A 24,893-nucleotide genomic window follows, 5' to 3' on the forward strand; every position below is an offset into this window, starting at 1 on the left:
CCTCAGGGTAATATTGTTGCCCCCTGCTGCTCCCCCCCAGAGTAATATAGTTGCCCCCGCTCCTGACCCCTCACAAAAATCATGTGGCCCCCGCTCCTGCCACTCAGGGTAATATTGTTGCCCCCTGCTGCTCCCCCCCCAGAGTAATATAGCTGCCCCCACTCTTGCCCCTTATAGAAATTGTGGCCCCCGCTCCTGCCCCCTCACAAAAATCATGTGGCCCCCGCTCCTGCCCCCTCACAAAAATCATGTGGCCCCCGCTCCTGCCCCCTCACAAAAATCATGTGGCCCCCGCTCCTGCCCCTCAGGGTAATATTGTTGCCCAGTGCTACTGCCCCCAGAGTAATATAGCTGCCCCCACAGAAATCATGTGGCCCCCGCTCCTGCCCCCTCACAGTAATTATGTATGTACCCATCATATTTGCCATCTTCAGCCAAAGAACTAAAGCGTGCTAAATTTGTAAAAAAAAGCAGCTCCTTCGCAGAACCACGAAGGGAGTAAACGTCGCGCCGCCACCTTCCAAAAAAGCCGAACAGAAGTGCGCCGGCTCCTCTCTTCCTCCTACACGCGTAATGAGTCACTGCGCATGTGCGAGATTTCAGCTGCACAGAGCGCGAGGGCGGAAGAAAGGCCTCTCTTCTTTTGAACATGGCGCTTTCCTGGTTCGCTTTGCATGTAAGTTTCAAAAAGTGTCTTACTCTACTTATTTTAAAATAATAATGAAACTCTTATGATGTTTATTATATTTGCAAATACTTCCATGCTTTTTTTAAAAACTGACAGGTCCTCTTTAAGTCCCGGTACAGCCGCGCAGCGATTGGATAGGCGGCCGGGAAGTTCAGACATCACCCTGCAGTCTATCCAATCCCTGTGCAGCTGTACCGGGACTTAATGTTTAATCAGGAAACAAACATGATAGAAAGCCGTACGGGCTGAGAGAAGAAGCGGGTTCTCTGGCTCTTGTCAGTGTAAATGCAAGTAAGGAGGGGGAATGAAACACATGAAATAGAACCGAACGGCACATGGGGTTTTAAGGGAGAGTGACACATGGAGAGGTTATATGCAGGAAGAGAGTAGCGAAAGGGGGAGGAAACGGAGAAATGGTGCAGTGAAACAAGTGGGGATAAGTGGCTGCATGGCACGTATTGGTAGGGGCAAGATATCACATGCAGGGTAAGAAAACGATAACTAGTTTCCTGCCCCCACCCCCTTGCAACTGTATTAACCCATTTAACCATTATGACCCCTGACCACCAATGTGTTTTGAATTTTAACCATTGGGGCCCAGCTAATTTTGGTGTCAGGTGATTGTGACATGTGATGGCATCCCTGCTGAAAAGCATGGGGACAGCGCACAAGCACCTTTATTTTGAAAGGAAGCATCTCAGAGCAATGCTCACAGCTAGAATGGCAGGAAAATCCAGAAATGGGTAGTAATCAGAAAACACTTTTATTTCTGATTACATACCCTGCAGCTATATGCTGCTATTCTCCCATAGCCCTGACTGACTGAAACTAGGTTTCCTGCAAGGACTTCTGCCCTCAGAAATGTAGGATTGCCTTTACAGCTGCTTATGCTGGCTGATTTCAAATGTATTGTTTGTATGTGGTATGCTCCAGAGGCAAAGGAACAAATGTCATTTTAGTATTTTATCCTGTCATCAGAGCTGCAATTGCTTTTAATGTCGCATATGTGGTGTAGGAGAGATATTGGCAACTTATAAGACTGTTGGTGTTAGCACAGAAAAAGATTTAGATGTATAGAGTAGGGCCTTTCTGGCTTCCCATCATTTTTTGATAACAGATGTGGTGAAAGCCACTAGTTCTTTATATATAGTCACTTATCCTCTGACTTCAGCTGTAGGTTTAATCAGAACATTTGTTTTAAGGACAGTGCCACATTGTCAATTCTTAATTGACAATGACGGAAGATGATTTTCTGGTGGCTTCACACACCAATATTTGTATGAGACAAGATTTTGTACAATATTTTGTGCATGTATGGTGGGAGACGAGTCAACGAGAATCGGATAACGGTCATCTCGCCGATCGGACGGGATGGCAAATTTTTATTGAGTGCGTTTGATTGCACCTGAAAATTGTCAAAATGTTAATACTGAATGGTCAGATAGAGGTACAATTCTTTTGTTTCTTCATGTATATCTGATGATTTAGCTCTTAAAGGAGAAGGAAAGGCTAAGTCACTTGGGGGTGCCAAAATGTTAGGCACTCCCAGTGACTTTAATTGCTTACCTTTTACCACACGAGCCTGGGGTAGCTGCGAGCGAGTGTCTCCTCTTCCTTCTTCTGTCTTCACACGCTTGCCCAACTTTTCTTAACTCTACTGCGCTGGCCCAGGGATTCCGAAGACAGAAGAAATAAGGAAGGAGGAAGCACTCGCTACAGCTACCCCGGACTGGTGCAGTTTTCTCCTAACAGGGGCACCAGCCCAGGGTAAAAGGTAAGCGTTTAAAATCACTGGGGGGTGCCTAACATTTTGGCACCCCCAAGTGAAATTAGCCTTTCCTTATCCTTTAATGTTAGAGAAAAAGAACATTCTTTTCAGCAACCAATGGTTGCGGGAAAGATTGTAGTTGTAATTTGTATGTCCATCTTAAGTGAGTAGTAATAGTTAGACAAGCAACAGGCAAAGGCAGAGTCCAGTCATAAGGTCAGTTGTAGGGAAAAAAAGAAATAAGGGAATGGGTGAGGGATGGCAAGATAATGGCTAGAGAGCTTGATGACTTGGCAGCTAGCAACAAATCTTCTGGCTTATAAATGCCTTTGAATATAGGATTTCTGTCACCTGGTTGTTATGAGATTGGAGGCAGTAGAGGATTTTTATGTGAGCTATTTACAAGGCCAAGTTCACACAGCCTCTTGTGGCGTAGCGAGAAAGTGCGGGCTGTCAGACCTGATGCAAAGGCCAATCAGGGAAAGTAATTTATTTATATATATATATATATATATATTTATTAATCTAATCTTTAAAAAATACATTGTGCAGAGAAAACCTATAGTGGCATATACCATATATTATTCTGGCACAGTTTAAAGAAAAAAATGATTTTATTACTTCACAATTAAAATTATAGACCAACCTAACTTTTTTGCAGTTGCACCTAGCCCTTTGTAAATGAGTCCTCAAAACTATGTTGCTAGGACTGAACTGGAAAAGCCATGGCTACTAAAGGTTTTCGTGAAGGGGTAGCTCATCCAACACCACATATCATGATTTTTTTTAAATGTATTTATTTATTTTTATAAAGGTACATTTTAAAAGTAATGTTGCAGTCTCCCCCTTGTTTCTCAGTAGCAGCTCAATAAACTTGGTTACCATCTAGGCATGAATCCGCGGTCGAAAATAGGCGCGGTCGCGACAAAATGGTCGCCTGATCCATGTTACACAAATTTTTTGCTGTTTCGCAAATTTTTCAGTGAAGCAAAACAGGACAGATTTGCTCATCACTAGTTACCATCTCGCTCTAAACTGTTATAGTTTGATATATTAGTTGTTGCCTTTCTTAGCAGCAGCACCTTTAGCCCCTATTGAGCATGCTGACTGACTTAAAGGAGAAAGAAAGGTAAAAACTAAGTAAGCTTTATCAGAAAGGTCTATGTAAATACAGCCATAAGCACTCACAGAAACTCTGCACTGACTTCTCTGAAAAAATATTTGTTGTGTCTGTAATTCCTGTGCCAGACATGCAGCTTTCTGCTCTCTGCTCTCTCCTGCTCCCCCCTCCCTCAAGAATGCTAAAAACTCACTCCCCCCCTCTTAGGAATGTGGATCTGAGCCAATCAGCAGGAAGCTGACTCATAGTCTTACTAACTGAGCATGTTCACTTGGTCTGGGTATCTGTGCAGGAGTGAGGCATTATGTGAACTTTCTTTACACAGATCAGCGTTTATGGGGGGAAATATGGGGAGACATAAGGGCACTATTGAGACAACTGAAGGTATGCCTGCAGCTTGAGATTAACTCTTTACTAGCCTTTCCTTCTCCTTTAAAGGACAAGGAAAGGCACCCCCAAGTGACTTTAATCGCTTACCTGTACCTGTAGCGGAGCGCTTCCTGCTTCTTTTTGCAACAACTAAACGACAGGCGCATGCGCAGTAGAGTGAAAAGCCGACTTCTCTGTTTAAGTTCGGCTTTTCACTCTACTGCGCATGTGCGCGCGAGCAAAGCAGGAAAGAGGAAGTGCTGCAGCTATCCCGGGCTGGTGCTGTTCTCTCCAAACAGGGGCACCAGCCCGGGATAAAAGGTAAGCGATTAAAGTCACTTGGGGGTGCCTAACATTTTGGCACCCCCAAGTGACTTTGCCTTTCCTTCTCCTTTAAAGCTTTGCCTGCAACTAATGAACCACATTTTAACAGACTTTATAAAAAGCATTGGATTGTAAGTTTTGAGATTTGGCAGACTTGCTGAGCTGCTGCTCAAAAACAAGAGTGGGGAAAACAAAACTAATTTATTTTTCCAAAGCACAAAGCAATTAAAAAAGTAACAGTCAAGCTAAACTACTCCTTTAAGCATGTAATCCTGCTGATTTATTTAGAGCTGTTGTTGCCCAGTATCATTTTGTATTTAGTTTTTGTCCTTCCTTTCTCTGACTATTTTAGCATTATTTTCCTCCCACAGTTCTTTCCCACACCAGCCTGCTTCACCAGCCTGATTTTATCCACCTTCTCTCCCGATGATTCACTCATATCACAAATGAAGCAGTCACATGCTTTTTCATTATCCCAGATTCTAGAAGGAGTAAGCAAGGCACCTTGCACCCCCTCCCTCAATGTATATGAATATTTAGATTTGTGCTCTGGAACATGTGAGCTGTAAGATGTGTGGAGTACATAGGCATCCTTCATGCATGAAAAAGCCAGCATACAGTAGCAGATATGGTTTTACTATATTAGAGAAATATCCAGAGAATACAACATGAACTGAAGTGATACATTTGTAGCGATCACAAAGAATCTCCTGGGGATTTCCCATTTGAGTGGTTTATTACATTATCAACCTCAGGTTTTTGGCAACATTTTTTGCAACAATTACCAGCCTCCACACTCGATGCAGCAAGAATAGCAGCGATTTAAACTTATAATTTGTCTGGTTCTGAACGAATTTATACTTACATAGTTACATAGGGTTGAAAAAAAGACCAGTGTCCATCAAGTTCAACCCATCCAAGTAAACCCAGCACACCTAACCCACACCTACCAATCTATACACTCACATACATAAACTATAAATACAACCACTAGTACTAACTGTAGATATTAGTATCACAATAGCCTTGGATATTCTGATTGTTCAATAACTCATCCAGGCCCCTCTTAAAGGCATTAACAGAATCTGCCTTTACCACATCTCTAGGATGGGCATTCCACAGCCTCACTACCCTCACTGTGAAAAACCACCTACGCTGCTTCAAATGGAAGCTCCGTTCCTCTAATCTAAAGGGGTGACCTCTGGTGCGTTGATTGTTTTTATGGGGAAAAAGAACATCCCCCATCTGCCTATAATCCCCTCTAATGTACTTGTACAGAGTAATCATGTCCCCTTAGGTACTAAGACTGTGTAGGATTTTTTATTATTTTGTTTTCCTCTCTTTTCTATACTTTTTAATGAAACTTTGATTTTAAATAAACTTAAATAAAGATATTTTTACTTATAAGTTCAGTGTTGTGCCAATAATAGTGTAACTTTTCTTTATTTATTTGACATCTGTAATTTACTCATACACACTGTGCATCCACTTTTTCTTGTGCGAGGTTCGCCTATTGTAATGTCAACATGAACCAGATCAGAGAGGTTGCAGTGGTAGTCACAAACATGGTTGCTTAATTGTGTTTGTAATATCATCATTCAGAGAGTACTTGTGCTATGCCTCTGTTGTATTTATTGGCAGTCTTGTGTCATCTAGTACACCTCTACCTTTATTTAAGCCTATTCTTTATGACTAAGGGCCAAGGAGCAGTATGTATAGCTGTAGACACAAGGGACAAAATGACTGAAGCTTAGACTTAGCCAGCTTAAGAAACACTTATATTGAAGAAACTTTTAACTAATTTTTTTAACTTTGTTTCACAGAAATATGAAGCCTGTGATTGTTGTTCATGGAGGTGCCGGTAAGATTGTTAAGGAACTGGATGAAACATATCGTTTAGGAGTGAAGCGTGCAGTTTTAAAGGGGTATGATGTCTTAAGACAAGGGGGCAGTGCACTCACCGCAGTTGAAGAGGCTGTTATAGTAATGGAAGATGAACCAATATTTAATGCAGGTAACCAGTTTAGTGATAAAAAAACAGAAGGTCTGAATTAACAGTGAACATAACAGTGTGGGTATGTGGGGGTGTTTCATACATGGTTGTGGTTGCTCCCGTGCAGCCAATAATTTTCCCTTTCATCTTTGACTACTGCTGGGCCTCTTGCCCAATTCAAACAAAAAAAAGACTTTTGTGGCTTCCAATGCTGATATGGACATTTGCTGTCTGCCCACATATCCCTCAAAAGTTTTTCACAACTGGCAAAATAAAATATGCTGAGTAAGCATGTATGTGAGGTTACCAGGCAGGAAGAAAGTCTTTTGAGGAACAAAATGGTTTTACATTATGGAATTCAACTTAAATACAAGAATGTATAGACAGCCAATATAAAGGATTCAGTGAAGTGCAGAACAAGTGAGGTAATTGAATCTTGTAGTAGTATTTTAGATCAGCTAGAAAGGGGTTAAACAAGTGAACAACAAGGCAAGCAAGCAGGTTTTTGCAGTAATATAATTAAAAGAGGAATAATGAGTGTCCTAGTCTTTTGAAAATGTCCTGAGTAGTAAGTTTTGCAATATTATAAAGTGTTACTGGCAAGATTTTGTGAGAGATTGGAAGAGAGGAATGTAGGAAAGTGCAGAATCAAATATGACTCATGAGGCAGCAAATCTGTGTACTGGAATTAGTAATAGTGTTGTTTACAGTTTCTGTGAAGGTGGGAGTAGGGCATAAGTGGGTGGAAGTACAATGAGCGCTGTTTTGCTAGGTTAAGGGAGATGGCATTAAAGAGGATATAGAAGTTTGACACTTGACATAAGATACATAAGGAAGATGCTGATGAAATTTTTATTATTTTATTGAAAAGACAGTAGGTACAGTATAATGCAGCAGTAATCGTATGAGACTCAATTTTTTGTATTGTCAATATAAAGATGTAATTGTCAGCCAAAAGTTTAATTAGTATTCTTTGATATCCTACTTTTTCTTGGATGTGCTGCAGGCTCAGCTTGCAGTTTAGGGTGAGGGTACATATGGAAAATTGTCACCCACAATAAATCATCTACATGACTACATTATTGCTGGTGAGCGACTAATCTTCACATCTGCCAAAGCCCTTAGCCATGCCTAAGGTGCCATTGTCTGAAGGTGGACATACACTGTCTTTATCACCACCCAACTAATCTGCCTCTTCTGCCTTGCAGCCCATGTCATTGTGTCATGCTTGTTGTGCAAGCATATTTTATATCTACAAAAAAGTAAAGCTATAACTGTGTTCAGAAGAGCACTTGCTATAACTTTTTGTTTGTTTCTTGATATTTACACTTAAATCATCAACAAACTTTGTCTTATTATACAGTTACTTTGTTACTACATGTGTATTTGCATTAATTGCTCTGCAAATTAGACTATTATTACAATAATAATAATACAATAATAATAATAACACAAGCTGATTAAATTAATTCACAAACAATTGTACTTCTTGTCATTACTGAATACATAGTTTAAACATTGACAGCCCTCCTGGGACAAAGTATGTGAATACTTGTGTTAAAGGGCACCTATCACACTAAAATTGCTTCCCCCACCAGAGGTGCAGGCCAATAGAGTCTGTACTGTGGTTGGGGGAAACAAAAACAAAACAAAAAAAAACAGTCCCTGCCAGCTTCCTTTAGCATTTTTCCTTACAAAACTGTTTTGATACATTTATCACAGAAAACTAATCTCCTCGTGTGCCAGTATCCTAAACCCAAAAATACATTTATGTAAATTTACTCAAAGTGCTACATTTAAAGTTTAAATTAATTTTATATTTTTGCGTTATAGATATTTGTTATTTTAGATGGCTAATTCCAGGATTTTGGCCCAACTGTGACTCAGCAACCCCAGGGTGAATTAAATACAGTAAGTGCATTGAATATGCACTCTGATGTTCAAAGAGAGTTGATTAGCTGAAAGCCTGGTATTAGCGGTCTAAAATTGCTAATATCTCAGGAATTACTAAAATAGAAATTTTATATAAAATCCAAAAGTGCTCAGAGGACCACTCAAAGTAATTTTAAATGTTTTCATTTCATGGATTAAGATTCCCTTTAAGATGATTGTCTATTATTCTGACTTAGCAGTGATAAATACAGAAATCTAGGTAATATTTTAACATTTTAACCTTTTTTTAGCTCTTTCTATGCTACACATCATTGAATCTATGGCTTTTATACAAGATATCAAGGCTATTGCTTCTATGGGGTAATGCAATAAATAGTCTTAATGGGGTTCTAAACCCAACAATAATGCTGTTCCACTGTGCCCCCTAGTTTTCTATAGAAATTGCTGAAAAACATGATTACGCATGCAAGAAAATAGACCAATGAAAATACTACTGACCAAAAATGTTGTTATACATTCAAAATAATTCATTGGTAAACTACTGATTACCAGTATTGTCATTCTGGTATATTAGACTATTAGACATGGGGATAAAGGACACACTTTAAAATGTCTTTATTGCTTCCAACTTCAGTTGCAGGAACAAAGAACATGGAACCAGAATTACATAGGTTAGGGGGAATTCTCATTTGAGGACTATTCTGCATTTTAAAGCAGTCGCTGAATGTGGAGAGTCAGGAAAAGTTTGTATTGTGCAGTATAGCTTTAGCGATACAACCCTGATGTTGGTGGACTATAATTTCCAGCATGTTTAATCTTGATAAAATGTTACATTATTTTGGGATTGGTAGTACAACAACAACTAAGTAAAGTGTGGTTAAGCAGTAGAGTGCAATACAGTGCAGCAGTGTTTAGATCCCCTTTAGTTTTGCTAGGTTTGTCTACTAACTTATAGCAAATAATCAACAGGTAGCATTTACTTGTAAATTCTTTGAAAACAAACATCTGATTGGTTGATGTGAGTTACAAGAAGTGGACAAATTTAGACTTACTACATTTTCCTGTGTGTTTCTGTGATTCTGAGATCCATTGCTGCCAAGGAATAGACTGAAGTCACTTTTAAACTGTGAAGTCTTGCAGTTTGGAGTTGTGCATCAGCTAGAATGAGGGAGATTTGGCACCAGTATTTAGTGTCAGCACATTTTTGGCTTCTGTTGTAACCAGTTATGACTAGTGCTTGTTGGACTAGTTTACTAAATAGAACAAGCTGGCTAAAACATCTGTTATTCAGACTGAGTAATCTATAAGTAGAGGATTATTTTTCTTTTCAGGATTTATTAGTTATAGTTTTGCCCTTTTACCATTATCATCATTTTTAACCTTTGTTTCCCATTTATGAGACTGGAAGTTTTTTTTTGTCCAAAAATCACTTGGAAAATTCAAATCCAGATTTCCTATTTGCCTGTTAACTCTGTGCTTCAATCTACAGGCCATGGATCCGTTCTGAATGAAAAAGGATATATAGAGATGGATGCCATCATCATGGATGGGAAAAATTTAGACTCCGGTGCGGTCTCAGCAGTTAGAAACATAGCTAATCCAATAAAACTTGCCCGCCTAGTTATGGAAAAGGTATTTTTATTACCTTTTTTTCAAAGAATGTCTAGTTTCTTTAAGGTGTTTTGGAAGCCGTACCTCTGGAAATCACGCTGAGATGGTTTGATAGAGTATGTCCCAGTTAGATGGCTGTTTGACACTTCATGTGTACCGGCACTAGTGATGAGTAAATCTGTACTAATTTGGTTTGCCTTGAAAATTTACAAAACATTGAAAATTACATTTTTTTTTGCAACCATCGAGTCTATGGGCATTTTTTTGCAGCAAAACCTGGCCAAAAATGTTGCTTATCACTAACCGGTACAGGTATGGGACCTGTTATCCAGAATGCTTTGGACCTGGGGTTTTCCGGATAAGGATCTTTCCGTAATTTTGATCTCCATACCTTAAGTCTGTTAAAAATAATTTAAATATTGAATAAACCCAATAGGCTTGTTTTGCCTCCAATAAGGATTAATTATGTCTTAGTTGGGATTAAGTACAATGTACTGTACTGTGTTTATAATGGAGTCTACGGGAAATGGCCATTCCGTAATTCAGAACTTTCTGGATAATGGGTTTCCGGATAAGGGGTCCGATACCTGTACTGCAGTGGATGTAATTTACTTTAATTACACCATTGTTTTTCTGTGCTTACCAAGTATAATAAGGGCAATGACAGATGAGATTAGTTGCCTGAGATAAACTCCTCTACTGTGGGCCACTTATCTTTTCCAAGTGCCTTTCCACTGGCGATAATGTAAATCACTGGAAAACGTGTCAGCTTTTTCTACAGTTGCCTCGGAAGGAAACTTTGGATGACTTGTATGTTTTTCCTCTGGTGATTTACATTATCGTCAATGGGAAGACATTTGCAGATTAGTCGCCCGCGGTAGAGGAGATTTATCATGGATGATTAATTTCCTGTTTTCTCATCGCCCTAAGGAGATTCCCATGTTTAAGGAATACTTGAGGGATACTATATTAAAAAAAAAAAAGATTGTTCTTTACACACTACAGTATAAATAGCACAGTACCTCCTCGTGATCTACTATTGGAGTGCACAAAGGCTTATTGTGAACATGTATAAAAATTGTTTATTTTACTGGCTAACTGAATAGATTAGCCTACGCTAAAGCTGGCCATACATGGCAAAAATTGATTGGGCTGTTGACCAATTTTACCCATAATTATCTGGGCAAGTATATGGCAAGTCAGGGCTGTTTCAGCAAATGTTAGTTATCCATGTACATTCAGGGTTAAAAGCTAGCTGAAGCTCTGTGTACATAATAAGGCATATGGTCACAAACTTTTGACCTATACTTCTCATTTTCTTTTTTACTTTTAAGTTAAGTTAGTTAGTTTATCAATACCAACTCTCATTGAGAATAATTCTCCTTCACACGCATAATTCGCACATGACAACGTCCAGTAACCACTCTCAGGTAACGTTGCAACCCAGCGAAAACATATATATCATTGTTAAACTATGCTCAACATGGCTTAAATAATTTTGATAAACCAGAAAATGCTCACAAGGAAATTATAACAAATGCAATGTATGTGCCTGAAATGTCTGATATTTTTTCCCTTTTATATGCATCATCACAATGTACAAAACTGCGAATACTCTATGCTCTGTTTGTATTGAACCTTAATAAAATACAAGTTACAAAAAAAAAAAAAAAAAGCTAGCTGAAGGGGAATAATCACAAATATGTAGCTATCTTTCTGTCTGTTGTCATATTTAAGGTACTTTATACAACCATATCATGGATTTAGAAAACCGTAAATGTTTTGTTAAGCATTTATTATTGCTTTTTAAACCAAGGAAGCATTCATCCATATTTCACAATACTGTAGACTGTCCATTTGCATCTCTGCTTTAGGTTTCCTTATTAGAACAAGTATGGCTACACCTGTTTATATAGATAGACTCTGATCTGCTGATAAATAGGGCTGCATTTGTAAAGCAGATCTGATTTTTTTTATGTGAATATGCCCAGAAGAAGGAAACATTTTTGTGTCCATGCGGGGGTTGATTAATTGCTAATTTGGTCAAGAGTAGTGGTGAAGACAGTGTCTGCTTGTGTGTGGGCCCCAGAAAATAAGTTTTACTGAGCATTTATACAACCAATTAATGAACAAAAACAATTAACAAAAATAATTAATGAACGAAAAACATTTTACATTTTAAGTAATTTGAAATTGTGGTAGATCCTTATTTTCATAGTTGTGCTGCATTTTTAGTGAAGTGAATGAAGCAAACAATTAACATGCTGTGCATAATAATTTCCATTTTAGCCAAAAAGGTTTGTATGCCATCTAGTGGTTCTTTCATTTATATGAAGGGACCTCCATCTACTTAGCATGGAGTTTGCAAACTTGACTATTTACTTTTTTTCAAACTTGCCATTTCTTAAAATCTCATGGGGTAGCACCCCATGTGCCCTAGATTAAAATCCTTTGATTTTAGAATTAGTTAAACATAACTTGTGAAAGTACATATGTATATATTTTTTAATTAAATAGCGCTACTTATTTACAGCAGAACACTGCATTAATAGAACAAACATGGGTCAATTGATCTTAAGGGGCAACTACAACTTTTTAGTTTATTTATTATGATGTTTGGTATGATGTTTTCCCTAGCTTTTGCAAAGATGTAACTAACTGTTCTTGCACTCTCCCTAACTGTTCTTGTGTTTGTCTTTAGATAAGAAGCTATAATTCTCAGATTTTTGGTGCCAATGACAGTGTTGCAGTTGCTCAGAGTGGTCTGGGTTGCTATTGAGAAGTTTAGGGACTGTTGGAAATAATGGCACAAAGTGAAGTTACCCCTGTCATAGAAGCTGATTATTAGTGTATTATGATGCAGAATGCTGGGCTATGCTGTCACGTAATGTGAATCTAAATTGGTAAATAGACCTAATTTGGATCCTTATTTTTGTACATAAAATGTCCCTAACAGATTGCAGCCCAGAGTTTGTGCTGTGAGTCAACAGAAATGAATATCAAAAGCTACCAGGGTCATCTTCAGAGGCACAAATCTTTTCTGCTGAAGGATGGAACTAGGGGTAGGCAAAAGAGTCATGTGCCTAGGGCTTAACAGAGGGGGCACTAGACACGTACCTCACCTGCCTACCACTAGTTCCAGCTGGCGATGCATTGTACTCCCCACTTTTGACTATAGTGCATCACATTGCTGCTCCCGCTCTGCATCACCCCTTCCTGCTCATCAATCTCTTCCCCTCACTTCTTACCTCACCCTGTGCGCGGGGAAAATTGAGGGTTGGGGGTATGCCTTGGGCACACTGCGTGTTTGGCCCAGCACTGTTTTTGCTAAAGGGCTGTAGTGGCCTTGGTTTGATGCATAAGTCAAACATACAAGATTATGCACCTTTAATACATCATTGTTTCTAATTCAGTACATTGTAGATTGGATCCCTGCAGCAATGCCTGCTAGTATGCTTGTCCTTTCAGAAAGCTTATAGTAAATTACCCTGAGGGCAATTAATTGTCCTAATGCTGGAAAGAGTAAAGTGTTTTAATGATTGGAAAAGAAACACACAACCTAAAATAATTCTTTGTGTTTGAATGTAAAAATACATGTAGACAGGACCATATTTATATACAGGTATGGGACCTGTTATCCAGAATGCTTGGTACCTGGGGTTTTCATGATAAGGGATCTTTCCATAATTTGGATCTCCATAACTTAAGTCTTAAGTTTAAATATTGAATAAACCCAATAGGCTTGTTTTGCCTCCAATAAGGATTAATTATTTGGTTTGCCTTGAAAATTTACAAAACATTGAAAATTACATTTTTTTTTGCAACCATCGAGTCTATGGGCATTTTTTTGCAGCAAAACCTGGCCAAAAATGTTGCTTATCACTAACCGGTACAGGTATGGGACCTGTTATCCAGAATGCTTTGGACCTGGGGTTTTCCGGATAAGGATCTTTCCGTAATTTTGATCTCCATACCTTAAGTCTGTTAAAAATAATTTAAATATTGAACAAACCCAATAGGCTTGTTTTGCCTCCAATAAGGATTAATTATGTCTTAGTTGGGATCAAGTAGAAGGTACGGTTTTATTATTACAGAGAAAAAGGAAATCATTTTTAAAAATTAGAATTATTTGCTTATAATGGAGTCTATGGGAGATGGCCTTTCCGTAATTCGGAACTTTCTGGATAACAGGTTTCCAGATAAGGGATCCCATACCTGTACAGGCACCCGAGGGCCTGTGCCTAGGACGGCAGCTTTTGGGTGATGGCTCGTGGGTGCCTATATAATAATCTATATAATAATCTTTCTGTAGAAATCCGGTACAGGAGCTGGGGGGTGAGGAGGGTCGATCTGGCGATTGTAAAATCACTTGTACGGAAGTGGCACCGCACATAAATATAGTCCTTCATGTAGAATAATATTAATTTATGCATTTCTTATTCTCCATCTAACTACACCACTTTCAGGGGTGCTGCTGTCATGAGGTGAGTTGAGAAACTCACTCTGTTGCATCATGCAATAAGATTTTTATATGAATTCCAATTTTATATAAAAATGAGAAATTTCAGTTCTACTAATGCGGAGTGCACTATTGTGCTCCCTGCAGCAGTGATGCAGCCCCCCTCAACCATCTCTGATACAAAAAAACACAGTAAGGGGAGCAGGGGTGGCATAAACCTGACCTCTGAAGCAGTGCTGTCTGCTTTTAACCAAACCAATATCTTATCTGTTTCTCCTTTTTAGACTGACCACATGCTTTTAACTTGTGAAGGAGCCACCCTATTCGCCAAAGCGCAAGGTATTCCAGAAACTCCAAACGATACTCTTATTACAGAACGTTCCAGAAAAAGATGGATGAAAAACCTAAAGGAGAATTCAAATCCAATTGCTGATCAAATGTAAAAAGCGATACTTTTCTTCTGCTGTGATTAAGTATTAACTCTCCCCCTCTTATTTAATTGTGCCTAAAACAGTATTGTCCATAAATTAACGACTAAAAGGGTATTTGTTGGGTGTTGTTCATACCTTTTAGGAAACCAGCTTAATATAAAGTGGAAGTATATATTCATTTTATTGTATAGAGCATTTATGTTATGCTGTGTAAAGGTAAGCAAAATCAGTAGCAGCACCTGAACAAACATGATTACTTAATACAGTCAAGTATTACAGCCATGGCATGGGTGGTAATGTGCCATAAATTAATCTAGTTTTTAATAACAAATACAAATATTCAGCTAAATAATGCTCTCATTATATGCGAACATTGTGTGTATGTTTAAAAATGTCTTTACATACATTCCTTTTTGCAGCCACTCTTCCCACAAAAAAACATTTTTTTTTAATACAATAGTTAAGGCACAACCCACACGCTTCTAATTTCCTTTTATTAAAAACTTAAATCATATCTACAACCCACTACATCACTTTTTGGTCTTTCTGACTTAACACGGTACTAGTTAAATATTATACAGAGTCAGTGAAATGAACTCCCATTCCAACCAGGTCTTCCAGTTTTTCTTTAACTCCCTCTCCGATAACACATTTCTCAGCAAATTGTCTTTCACTTCTGCAAATGTTGTTTTCTTTACTCCCACTTCATACCTTGCTGTGTTAAAATTTCCAGCCAGTGCTCTAAAAAAAACATATTCCGTTTTTTTCCTCCCCTTTTTTTATACAGTTGACAAATTGTCAGAAATCCATTACGCTTGGGAGACTAATGTTGTGTAACTAGGGCTGAATGTACCTTTTATGCCGTCTTATTTCACCTTTGATTTGATGCTACTCCCCAGGTGAGCCTGCGAAGGGGTTGTTTCGGGTCACTATAAATTTTTTTCACATAGGGGCCCGTGCCCTGGAAATCAAATTAATTAGACTCCAGTGTGTGTAGTGTTTACAGTAGGCAAGAAAGTCATCATATACTTTTTGATCTTTTCCTCCCATACTTGGCTGGTGGGCCTCAACTACCATATCATTAATGTAACCTGTATATGAGCTATGTCTCTTTGCTTTTTATATAAATGAAGTCACTTATCTTTTTACTTAAACCTCAGATTTTTCCCAATGTAAAAAACCAGGAAAGTATCTTAATTGTGGTCTTGTTTAACTTTACACTTATCTTACTACCAATTGATTCAGCTGGTTCAGCACCATCCCTTACTAAACATATCCTAAATTTTTATAAAAACTCAGTTTGAAAATGTAACAGCCAATAAATATATACTGAAATACACACATGGGACAAACATTAGCACTTCTGATTTAGTGCCCATATGTCCAGATCTACCAGTTTTACATGTCATTTGGGAGAATCCATGGCCCCTACACTGTAATTTCTGTAACTTGCGCTATAGTTTCACCCATGAACAACTGTTTACTTATAAAATTGATAGATCTGCCTTATTCATTAGCTCTTAAATCTTTGCCTGAAATTTAACTAACATTATTTTGTGTTCCCCACTGTCATTTATTCATACTTTCTTATAAATAAATAATTTTGTAATAAATAAGAAGCACTGGTACTTCTTTAGCTGGTAATTTTTGCTTTAGAATTTGGAAATATCTATGTAAATTGTATTTTTCAGAGGTTTAGGCACAGTTGGTGCTGTTGCTATAGACTGTGAAGGAAACATGGCTTGTGCAACATCTACTGGTGGACTCACAAATAAAATGGTTGGGCGTGTTGGTGACACTGCTTGCATAGGTAAGGAAAAAAATATCAGAATTCATCAAAATTCAGTGTGAAGTTATCTGTACTGCCAGGTAGAATCAACTATGACTTTGGTCAGATTCATAGCAGGTAGAATCAACTATGACTTTGGTCAGATTCATAGCATGTTGCCTGACCTCTTGAAAATACGTGCATATTTTTAAATCAAAACACATGATGTAGATGTTGTACAGATAATTAAACCTGCCCTTATTCACATTAATAAAAACAAGCTCTGACTTTGTTTTAATGTAATTCATTTATAAATTAATAAGTTACTCATCCTAAATTCATGCTTTTTCATATTACAGGTAGTGGAGGTTATGCTGATAATAATGTAGGTGCAGTATCGACAACAGGACATGGGGAGAGTATCATGAAAGTGATTCTAGCTAGACTGATTCTTCATTATATGGAGCAAGGTATTTATTAAACACTAGTACTACTGAAATGCATTTTGGTTTTTTTGCAAGTTGATTTTTATATGGGCTTTACTCCAACACAAAGGTACAGTTTTCTAAAGTGCAGGGAAAACTGTAACAATGTAAATAAGCAAATGCTGCTTGTGGCAAAATCACGTTGTACTATTTATTGTGGGGCAATTAGACTTTTTTATGGGAATTTCATGGAAATGTTGTGTAAGAATTATGTGAGCCATATCATAATGTCATCAGGTTCACACAGTTCCTGAAGACAGCAGTGAGTAGCAATTTGGAGTGTAATGCTGGAATGTTTACAGCTAATTACCTGCTATTACTGGACAAAACTGACTCTACTAATTATGTCACATTCATTTCTCATTTATACTATTTGCAAGGGTCCTGTATTTAAGAGAACTGTGGGGGAACATATACATTTTACAGTCTTTTAGATTGAATGTCTATTTGCTAACATTTGGTTGGTTTTTGCCATTATTGCCAACAATTTTTCTTGCTGAAAACACCTGAAGTTTGCCATAGGCATCAATGGTGACACATAATTCTGACACAATTAATTGTATTTAAAGAAGTTTGGCTATGGTCAAATTGAAGCCAATGAATAATTTTAAAAGAGGAAAATTCTATCCAACTTACCGTAATTTTCTTTTCCTGGACTAAAGCATGGCAGTGGGCACTAATGGGTTAACCCCCTCGCAATGCGGACTGACAGGAAGACCCGTAAAAAAAAGAATCTTCCCTCCCCCTACCTCATCTCTTTCAGTGTCCGAGCTCCGGACCGGTAGCAAACAGGGAGGTAAAATATACCCATTGCCATGCTTCAGTCCATAAAAGAAAATTACGGTAAGTTGGATAGAATTTTCCTCTTTTCCTGTCCTTCCGCATGGCTGTGGGCACTAATGGGACATGCTCCAGCAGTAACTAGAAAGCCGGGAGGGAGTTTGCTAAATTTATTAGGTTAACACAACAGAAGAAAGGACTTTTATGTCCAATAGAAAAGACGAAAAGTCGACATTGAAGACCATGCAGCAGCATTGCAAATCTCCTCTGAAGTAGCCTGAGCTCTGAATGCCCAAGACATTGCCACTGCTCTGGTAGAGTGAGCCTTAACCGGAGGAGCCTGCAAAGGTCTGAGCTGATAAGCCTTCTTGATACAGTCTGTAATCCACCTTGCAATCATACGCTTTGAGGCCTGATTACCAATAGCTGATCCTTTGAAGAGCAGGAGAAGACTATCACACTTCTTTAAATCCTCTGTTCTGTTCAAATAAATTGAGATGCATCTCACCAGGTCTAAATTATGCCATTTCCTTTCCTCTTTATTAGAGGAATTGGGAAAAAATACTGGCAAAACAACCAGCAAAGAGGATACGACTTTTGGAAAGAATTTCTCTGATAGTCGTAGCACCACCTTGTCCTGCTGTATCTTGAGATATGGATCACTCCTCAGCAGTGCTTGGATTTCCACCACTCTTTTTGCTGATGTCACCGCAATGAGGAAGGCTGTCTTCATTGACAATAGCTCTATAGACTCTTTATAGACTCTAGCAGCTCAAATGGTGGTTCCGCCAGTGCCTGAAGGACTAGGTTTAAGTCCCAGGATGGCACGACAGGCCTAACCTGTTGCTTCAGTCTTTTCACCCCTTGTAGAAATGTAGACACCAGTGGCTGGTCAGCCCACTTAACCTTAGTCAGTGCTGACAAAGCTGATACTTGCACCTTCAGAGTGGCCAAACTAAGGTTTTTTTCCAAACCTGATTGAAGAAAGTTTACCACTGCTGACTCAGAAGGCGAAGAGAAGGAGACAAACTCTATGATAAGCATGTTCAATTGACGGCTTCCTAAATGCCAGTAATGTATGGACAGAGGAATCCACCAAGCCTAGTCTTGTCAGTTCTTGCCACTCAAAAGCCACCCCGTCAAAGCCCAGCTGTGAGGGTTCGGGTCCCACATTTTGCCTTGCGTCAGCATTCCCTGATAGTATGGCAATCTGACTGGCTTTGCTACTGCCATCGAGAACAGCTGTTTGAACCAAGGCCTCCTCGGCCACCATGGTGACACTGCTATGAGTGTAGCCTGATCTGCTCGGATCTTCTCCAGTACTCTGGGAATAAGCGGGAAAGGTGGGAATATGTAAGCCAGGTCGAAACTCCATTCCTGACTGAATGCATCCCAGAACAGTGCTTGTTTCTCTGTAGACCGCAAACAAAAGACTTTGACTTTCCTGTTCCTGGCTGTAGCCATAAGATCTATTAGGGGATACCCCCAAAGGTTCACCAGAAACTGGAACACTTGTTGAAACAGTTCCCACACCCCGGGATGGAGGTTTCCCCGACTCAGTCTGTCTGCCCAGATATTCTTATGACCTGGAATATAAGATGCTGACAAATCCACCAGGTTGGCTTCTGCCCACTTGAAAATTAGCAGAGTTAGTTCCAACAGTTTCCTGCTGCATGTACTTCCCTGCTTACTGTCGTCAGGTTGTCGGATTGGACCAAGAGTGCCGACCCCTGGAGTGAAAGTTTGAACCCGTACAGGGCCTGAAGCACCGCGCTCAGCTCCCTGAAGTTGGATGACCATGTCACCGCCTCCGGAGGCCAATACCCTGCACCGTCAGCTGACCAGTATGGGCTCCCGAACCGAGCCTGCTGGCATCCGTGGTCACTATTTCCCACAACAGGCTCTTGATTGGTCTGCCTTGTACCAAGTTCCCCAGGTTCAAGCACCAGGTCAGGCTGTCTAGCACTTCTTGTGACAGGACAATAATCTGATCCTGGTGTTCCCTTCTCCATTGTCTCGAGAACTCGAACAGTAAAGGGCGAAGATGGAGCATCGCCCATTTGACCGCCTCCTTCGTTGCCACCAACTTTGCCAACATCTTTTGGCATACTCAGGCCGTCGTAAATCTGGACTTCCTTAGACTGCGAACAAGGCGAATAATGTCCTCCACTTTGGTCCTATAAAAACAACATTTGCTGAGCTGGTACAACCTGAGACTTCTAGTAATTTATTAACCTCCCATGTTCTGTTTACACCTCTAAGGTGAGTTGTAGATGCTGATTCAACTCCTCAATACTTGCTGCCTTCAGTAACAGATCGTCCAGATAGCTGAAGATTTGTACCCCTAGCAGATGTAGCCGGGCTATTGCAGGGGCCAATACTTTCGAAAACGTTCTCGGAGAAGATGCTAGTCCAAAGGGAAGTGCTCGATATTGGTAATGATTCCCTTGCACTGCACACCTGAGAAATTTCTGGTGGGCCATCCCAATAGGAACGTGAAGATACGCGTCCTGAAGTTCGATCTTTACTAACCAATCGTTCTGACGCAAACTTTGACCAATAACCTTCAGAGTCTCCATTTTGAACGACTTCACCTTTAGAAACGTGTTCAAATACCTGAGGTCCAGGATAGCCCGAAATTCTCCCGATGTTTTCCTTCTGAGGAACAGAGGAGAGTATATTGCTTGTCTTCTTTGATTTGTCGGTACTACTGAAATCACTTTTTTTAATATGAGTTCTGATATGATGTTTGCCATTGCTGAATGTGCTTCTGCAGTTTTGGGCCAACTCGATACTCGAAACACATTTTTGCATGGTTTCTTTACGAGTGATAGCCTCGAGAAATCACATCCAACACCCATCTGTCTAATGTGGTACCTGCCCAGACAGCCTGTAACTGGAGCAATCTTGCCCCCACTGGCGGCTGCTGGGTTCCGACACCATCAGAAGGATTTGGGTTTATCCTGCTTGGAGTCCTTCTTGCCCTGATTCTGCACCCGACTCCTCCAAAAGTGCTGTCTACTATAGGCCCATCCAGGCCTGTAACCCTTTGCTTCCTTAAAGGACTGCCTATCAGTCCTGCCAGGCTGACGCTTCTCCCTTCGTTCCTGTGGCAGAAAAGAACTTTTGCCCACTGAAGCCTTCGATATAATACTGTCCAATTTAGGACCGAAGAACAAATCGCCTTCGAAAGGTAGGGCACAAAGATTGAACTTGGAAGGGGTGTCGGCCTGCCAATGTTTCAGCCACCGCATCCTCCTAGCAGCTACTGTGTACCCAATGTTCCTAGCTGCTAACTTAAGCATATCCATAGATGCTTCGGTAATATAATCTACCGCCACCTTGAGATCATCCACCGTGTGAATTAGCTCATCTTTATCTGCTCCCCCTTGAAGCTGACTCTCCAGCTCCTGCAGCCATATTTTAGCTGCTTTGGTCACACACTTTACTCCAATCGATGGTTTGCACAACAGACCCGAGACCGAGTACGCTTTTCAACACCGTATCCTGTCTTCTTTCAACAGGATCCTTAAGGGAAACACCCTCATCCACTGGCAGCGTGGTTTTACGGGCATCCCGAGTGATGGCCGCATCAACCTTAGGTGGACTTGTCCAGCGGCTGACCTCACTCTCCGCATAAGGGTACATTTCTCTTCTTTAACCAAATTCTTCAGCACATCATGCACGGGGAACACTAAGGCTTTTTTAGAGGAAGACTTGAACATTTTATCCTGCTTTGTCTCCAGTTCCGGATCCTTAAGATCCAACACTTTGCGCATAGCTTTAATGACCGGTTCCACCATGTCCGTATCAAATGTATTCTCTTCGTCTAGAATGATAAGTTCCTCCTCTTGTTCTGATCTATTAGACTGACTATGCATAGATGCTGGAGGTTGAAAAGCTTCTTCACTAGTTGCTTTCACATTTAAACCTCCAGCCACAGACGAAGAGACCTTCTGCAGTACACTTTCAGTTACCGTGCTCACTAAGTCCTTCACCGACTTAGACATGGATTCTTTGAACCAATCCTTCATAGAGGTCCATTGTTCATCCATTCTCTTGCAGGACATGGCCTCCCAGCACACCTGGCACATTTTCTTGTTGTGTTTCAAGTCCACAACAAATGATAACACTTGATTAAACATTTAAAGGGTTTAGCTGGATCACAAAAGTTGCTAGCCCCAGCCTGAAGGGTGAGAGGCAAATTTTAATTTCTAGATTTCACTTGGACTTAAATTAATTCAAACTTTTAAACATATGTTTTTAATATTGTAAAAATAACTTGAAAACATTATATTTTCAGATACACTCATTTACTTATTGCAGTAGGAAATGGAGTTAATGAGTTTACATGGCATTTAAAAGAATCTAATCAGATGCTGAAGTTAAGCTATACAGAAAATCATTTCATCTTGGCATGTCTAATTCACTAGCATTTGTAAGGCTTCATCAGTAAAAGCCTCCTTTTGGTGCGGAATTTGGCACCACTTTAGGTGACAGTTAATCCTAAATAATGCAGTGTTTTTGGCCCAATATTTGGAAAAAATATTACATTTTACTCCTTGCTTAATTCTGGTTCTCCTATATTTCTCTGCAGCATATTATGTGGGTTTGATTTTGCCCTCCACTTCCTGTAGGTTTCATTAATTTTTTTAACGTAATTCTGGAGGAATGTATTTTAATGACCCATACCAAAGCTCTACCAACATCAAAAGAGATATCCCGGGAAACGTCACATGATCAGAAATTGCCTTGTTTGTAATATTTGATTTTCTGATTGCTGCTTCAGGTAAGTCTCCAGAAGAAGCTGCAGATGCTGGACTGAACTACATGAAGAGCAGAGTAGAGGGAACTGGAGGTGCCATCATTGTAAACAGTTCGGGTGACTGGACTGCTAAATTCTCCACCAATCAAATGTCCTGGGCTGCCGTTAAAGATGACCAGTTACATATTGGAATTTACCACGGCGAGAATAATGTGATACCTCTTGAAAAAGCCCTGTAGACAAATCCCTGAATGTTTGCTCTTTTCATTGTCGACAATTATCGAATTACAAAAAATGATTTGTGACTTCAGTCTTCAAATAATCTAATTTTTCATATAATACAGTACTGTATGTTCCTTTTTGATCATTCTTATGATTTTCTCATGTGATAAATGTATGTTCAAGTAAATATTTGCTAACAGCATTAAGTGTAGCAGGGTGCCTCCAATGCAATATGCAAATACATTTCATTGTTATATCTGATAACATGTATGTAATGTACTTTTAGAAATCAGTAAAAGTCATGCAAGGTGTCATACCAAGGTGTCATACCACACTAGATTTTTAATTAGACATACAGTAGAACCCCCAATTTACATCCTTGGATTTTAAGTTTTCCCGCTTTTTACACCGTTTTTTTGTGGTCCCACCAATTTTAATGCATTCCTATGGGCTCTATTCCTGGATTTTACATATGAATTTCCCGCATTTTACACTGTTTTTATCATGCCTCTCCCTAGCAAATCACTTAGTTTTAAGGTAAAAATACAGCTTACTTTAGGAATTAAAGTTTCCCCCATGTCTTGCGATCACAGGCGCCATCTTAGGAAGGTCAGCGTCACCACTATCGCCTCATATTTCATACTGTGCATGCGTACCTTCCGGGAGCGTACAAAATACCGTGAGAGTTGCAAGTATGGGGAGAGTTGCAAGTATGGGGAACAGCTGTACAAGGTGCAGATTTTTAAAAGAGTACAGATTTTTGTTTCAGTGCTGTACAGTATTCTTTTCCACATCTTATTAATTTATAGTGATATTCAAACTTTTAGCAAACACATGCATTAAATGCAAAATGTTTTACAGTACTGTAAAAAATTGTTTCAGTACTTCTGCTAAAACCTGTGAAATAACTCAGTAAAGGAACTGTGTTGCAAATAAAAAATGATTCCTGTACTTATTTCCTTTAAATCATTGACATTTATGTGTCCTTAACACATTTCCCTGATTTTACATTTTCCCTGATTTTACATCTTTTTTTCATGGTCCCCTGAAAAACGTAAAATGGGGGTTCTACTGTATAACATAGCTTGTTTACAATATGGTTAACTGCAAACCCCACCCGTTTCTCCCAGTGGAAAGGGTGAATGTCCCATAGTTTCTGGGATGGAACGAAAGGGGCCAACTGCAGAACTGAGTTTAGGAGCTGTGATCAATGTAATTATTAAACCCACACACCCCAGACCTGAAAGGGTCAATTGGGGAAGTCCTTGTCCATGTGGTACAATACCGCTACTGAATTTGTTTTTTTTTATAATATATCGGTCAGAAAAACTCACTCTTTCAATCTTTATTTTATAACTTACCATGGTGTATTATTTAAATTGCAGAGAAATGTGTTATTTTCAGTTCATCACTCCAGACTAGGGATGCACTGAATCCAGGATTCGGTTCAGTATTCAGCCAGGGTTTCAGCAGGGTTCGGATTTGGCCGAACCGAATCCGAACCCTAATTAGCATACGCTAAAAGTTGCTGCGTGAACATGGAAGTGGAAAATTTGTTGGCACACGCGTGGCGACATTTATCCCTTCCGGATTCCATTCAGTATTCGCCCGAATCCCTTATCATGGATTCAGGGGTTTGGCCGAACCCAAAAAACTGGGATTGGTGTATCCTCTACTCCAGACTATATTGTACATTTTTGTATCCTGTAGTACTTTAAACAATCACTCATGAACATTTGCCAGCTTCAGAATGTGTTGCGTTTTAACGCAGTGTTTGTTTATTTGTTCTTCCATTTCTTTTAATGATTTATGCTTCATATGACACTTTAATGTAATTAATGAGTAGATTTAATAAAACATTTATTTAATTGAGAGTTGATTTCTCTTAATTTATGCTCTTATTGCTGTTAATACAGCACAGCCTTTGGGAATGGGCATTGTAGACTATGTTATTACTTACTGGACAATACATTGGGGCAGATTTATCAATGTGAGATTAGAGCCCACAAAAAACTCACCTACTATCTGTCAATTTCCATAGGATTTTTAGGAGCGTATTTATTAATTGGTGAAAGTTAGAGTTCACAATTTGATAGTTACATTTCTAAAAATCCCATGGGAATTAATAGAAAGTGGGTAAATTTTTCAGTAGTGAGCTTTAATCTCTCATTTTGATAATTCAAACTTGTTTATAATAATTATTTTAGGTTCAGCCAT

General features: G+C 39.3%; 1 protein-coding gene across 6 annotated transcripts; it reads left to right on the forward strand.

Annotated features, from left to right (window-relative positions):
* Positions 1-553: 553 nt before the first annotated feature.
* asrgl1 (asparaginase like 1) lies at positions 554-24,550 on the forward strand. Of its 6 annotated transcripts, NM_001126762.1 has the most exon segments (8): positions 566-676; positions 6,093-6,283; positions 9,645-9,787; positions 14,510-14,664; positions 15,444-15,555; positions 16,348-16,466; positions 16,784-16,894; positions 22,479-23,616. In NM_001126762.1, coding segments are annotated over 4 exon segments (489 nt in total). In that variant the 5' UTR covers positions 566-676; positions 6,093-6,096; the 3' UTR covers positions 15,448-15,555; positions 16,348-16,466; positions 16,784-16,894; positions 22,479-23,616.
* The last annotated feature ends 343 nt before the right edge of the window (positions 24,551-24,893 follow it).

This window comes from Xenopus tropicalis, chromosome 5 (assembly GCF_000004195.4).
Source record: "Xenopus tropicalis strain Nigerian chromosome 5, UCB_Xtro_10.0, whole genome shotgun sequence".
Taxonomy (NCBI): Eukaryota; Metazoa; Chordata; class Amphibia; order Anura; family Pipidae; genus Xenopus; species Xenopus tropicalis.

Coding starts and splice junctions, on each gene's coding strand:
- asrgl1 (XM_012962725.3), top strand. CDS start 1,062: ATGCAGGAAGAGAGTAGCGAAAGGGGGAGGAAACGGAGAAATGGTGCA. Junction 9,788..14,509: donor CCCGCCTAGTTATGGAAAAG/GTATTTTTATTA, acceptor TCTCCTTTTTAG/ACTGACCACATGCTTTTAAC. Junction 14,665..16,347: donor AATCCAATTGCTGATCAAAT/GTAAAAAGCGAT, acceptor TGTATTTTTCAG/AGGTTTAGGCACAGTTGGTG.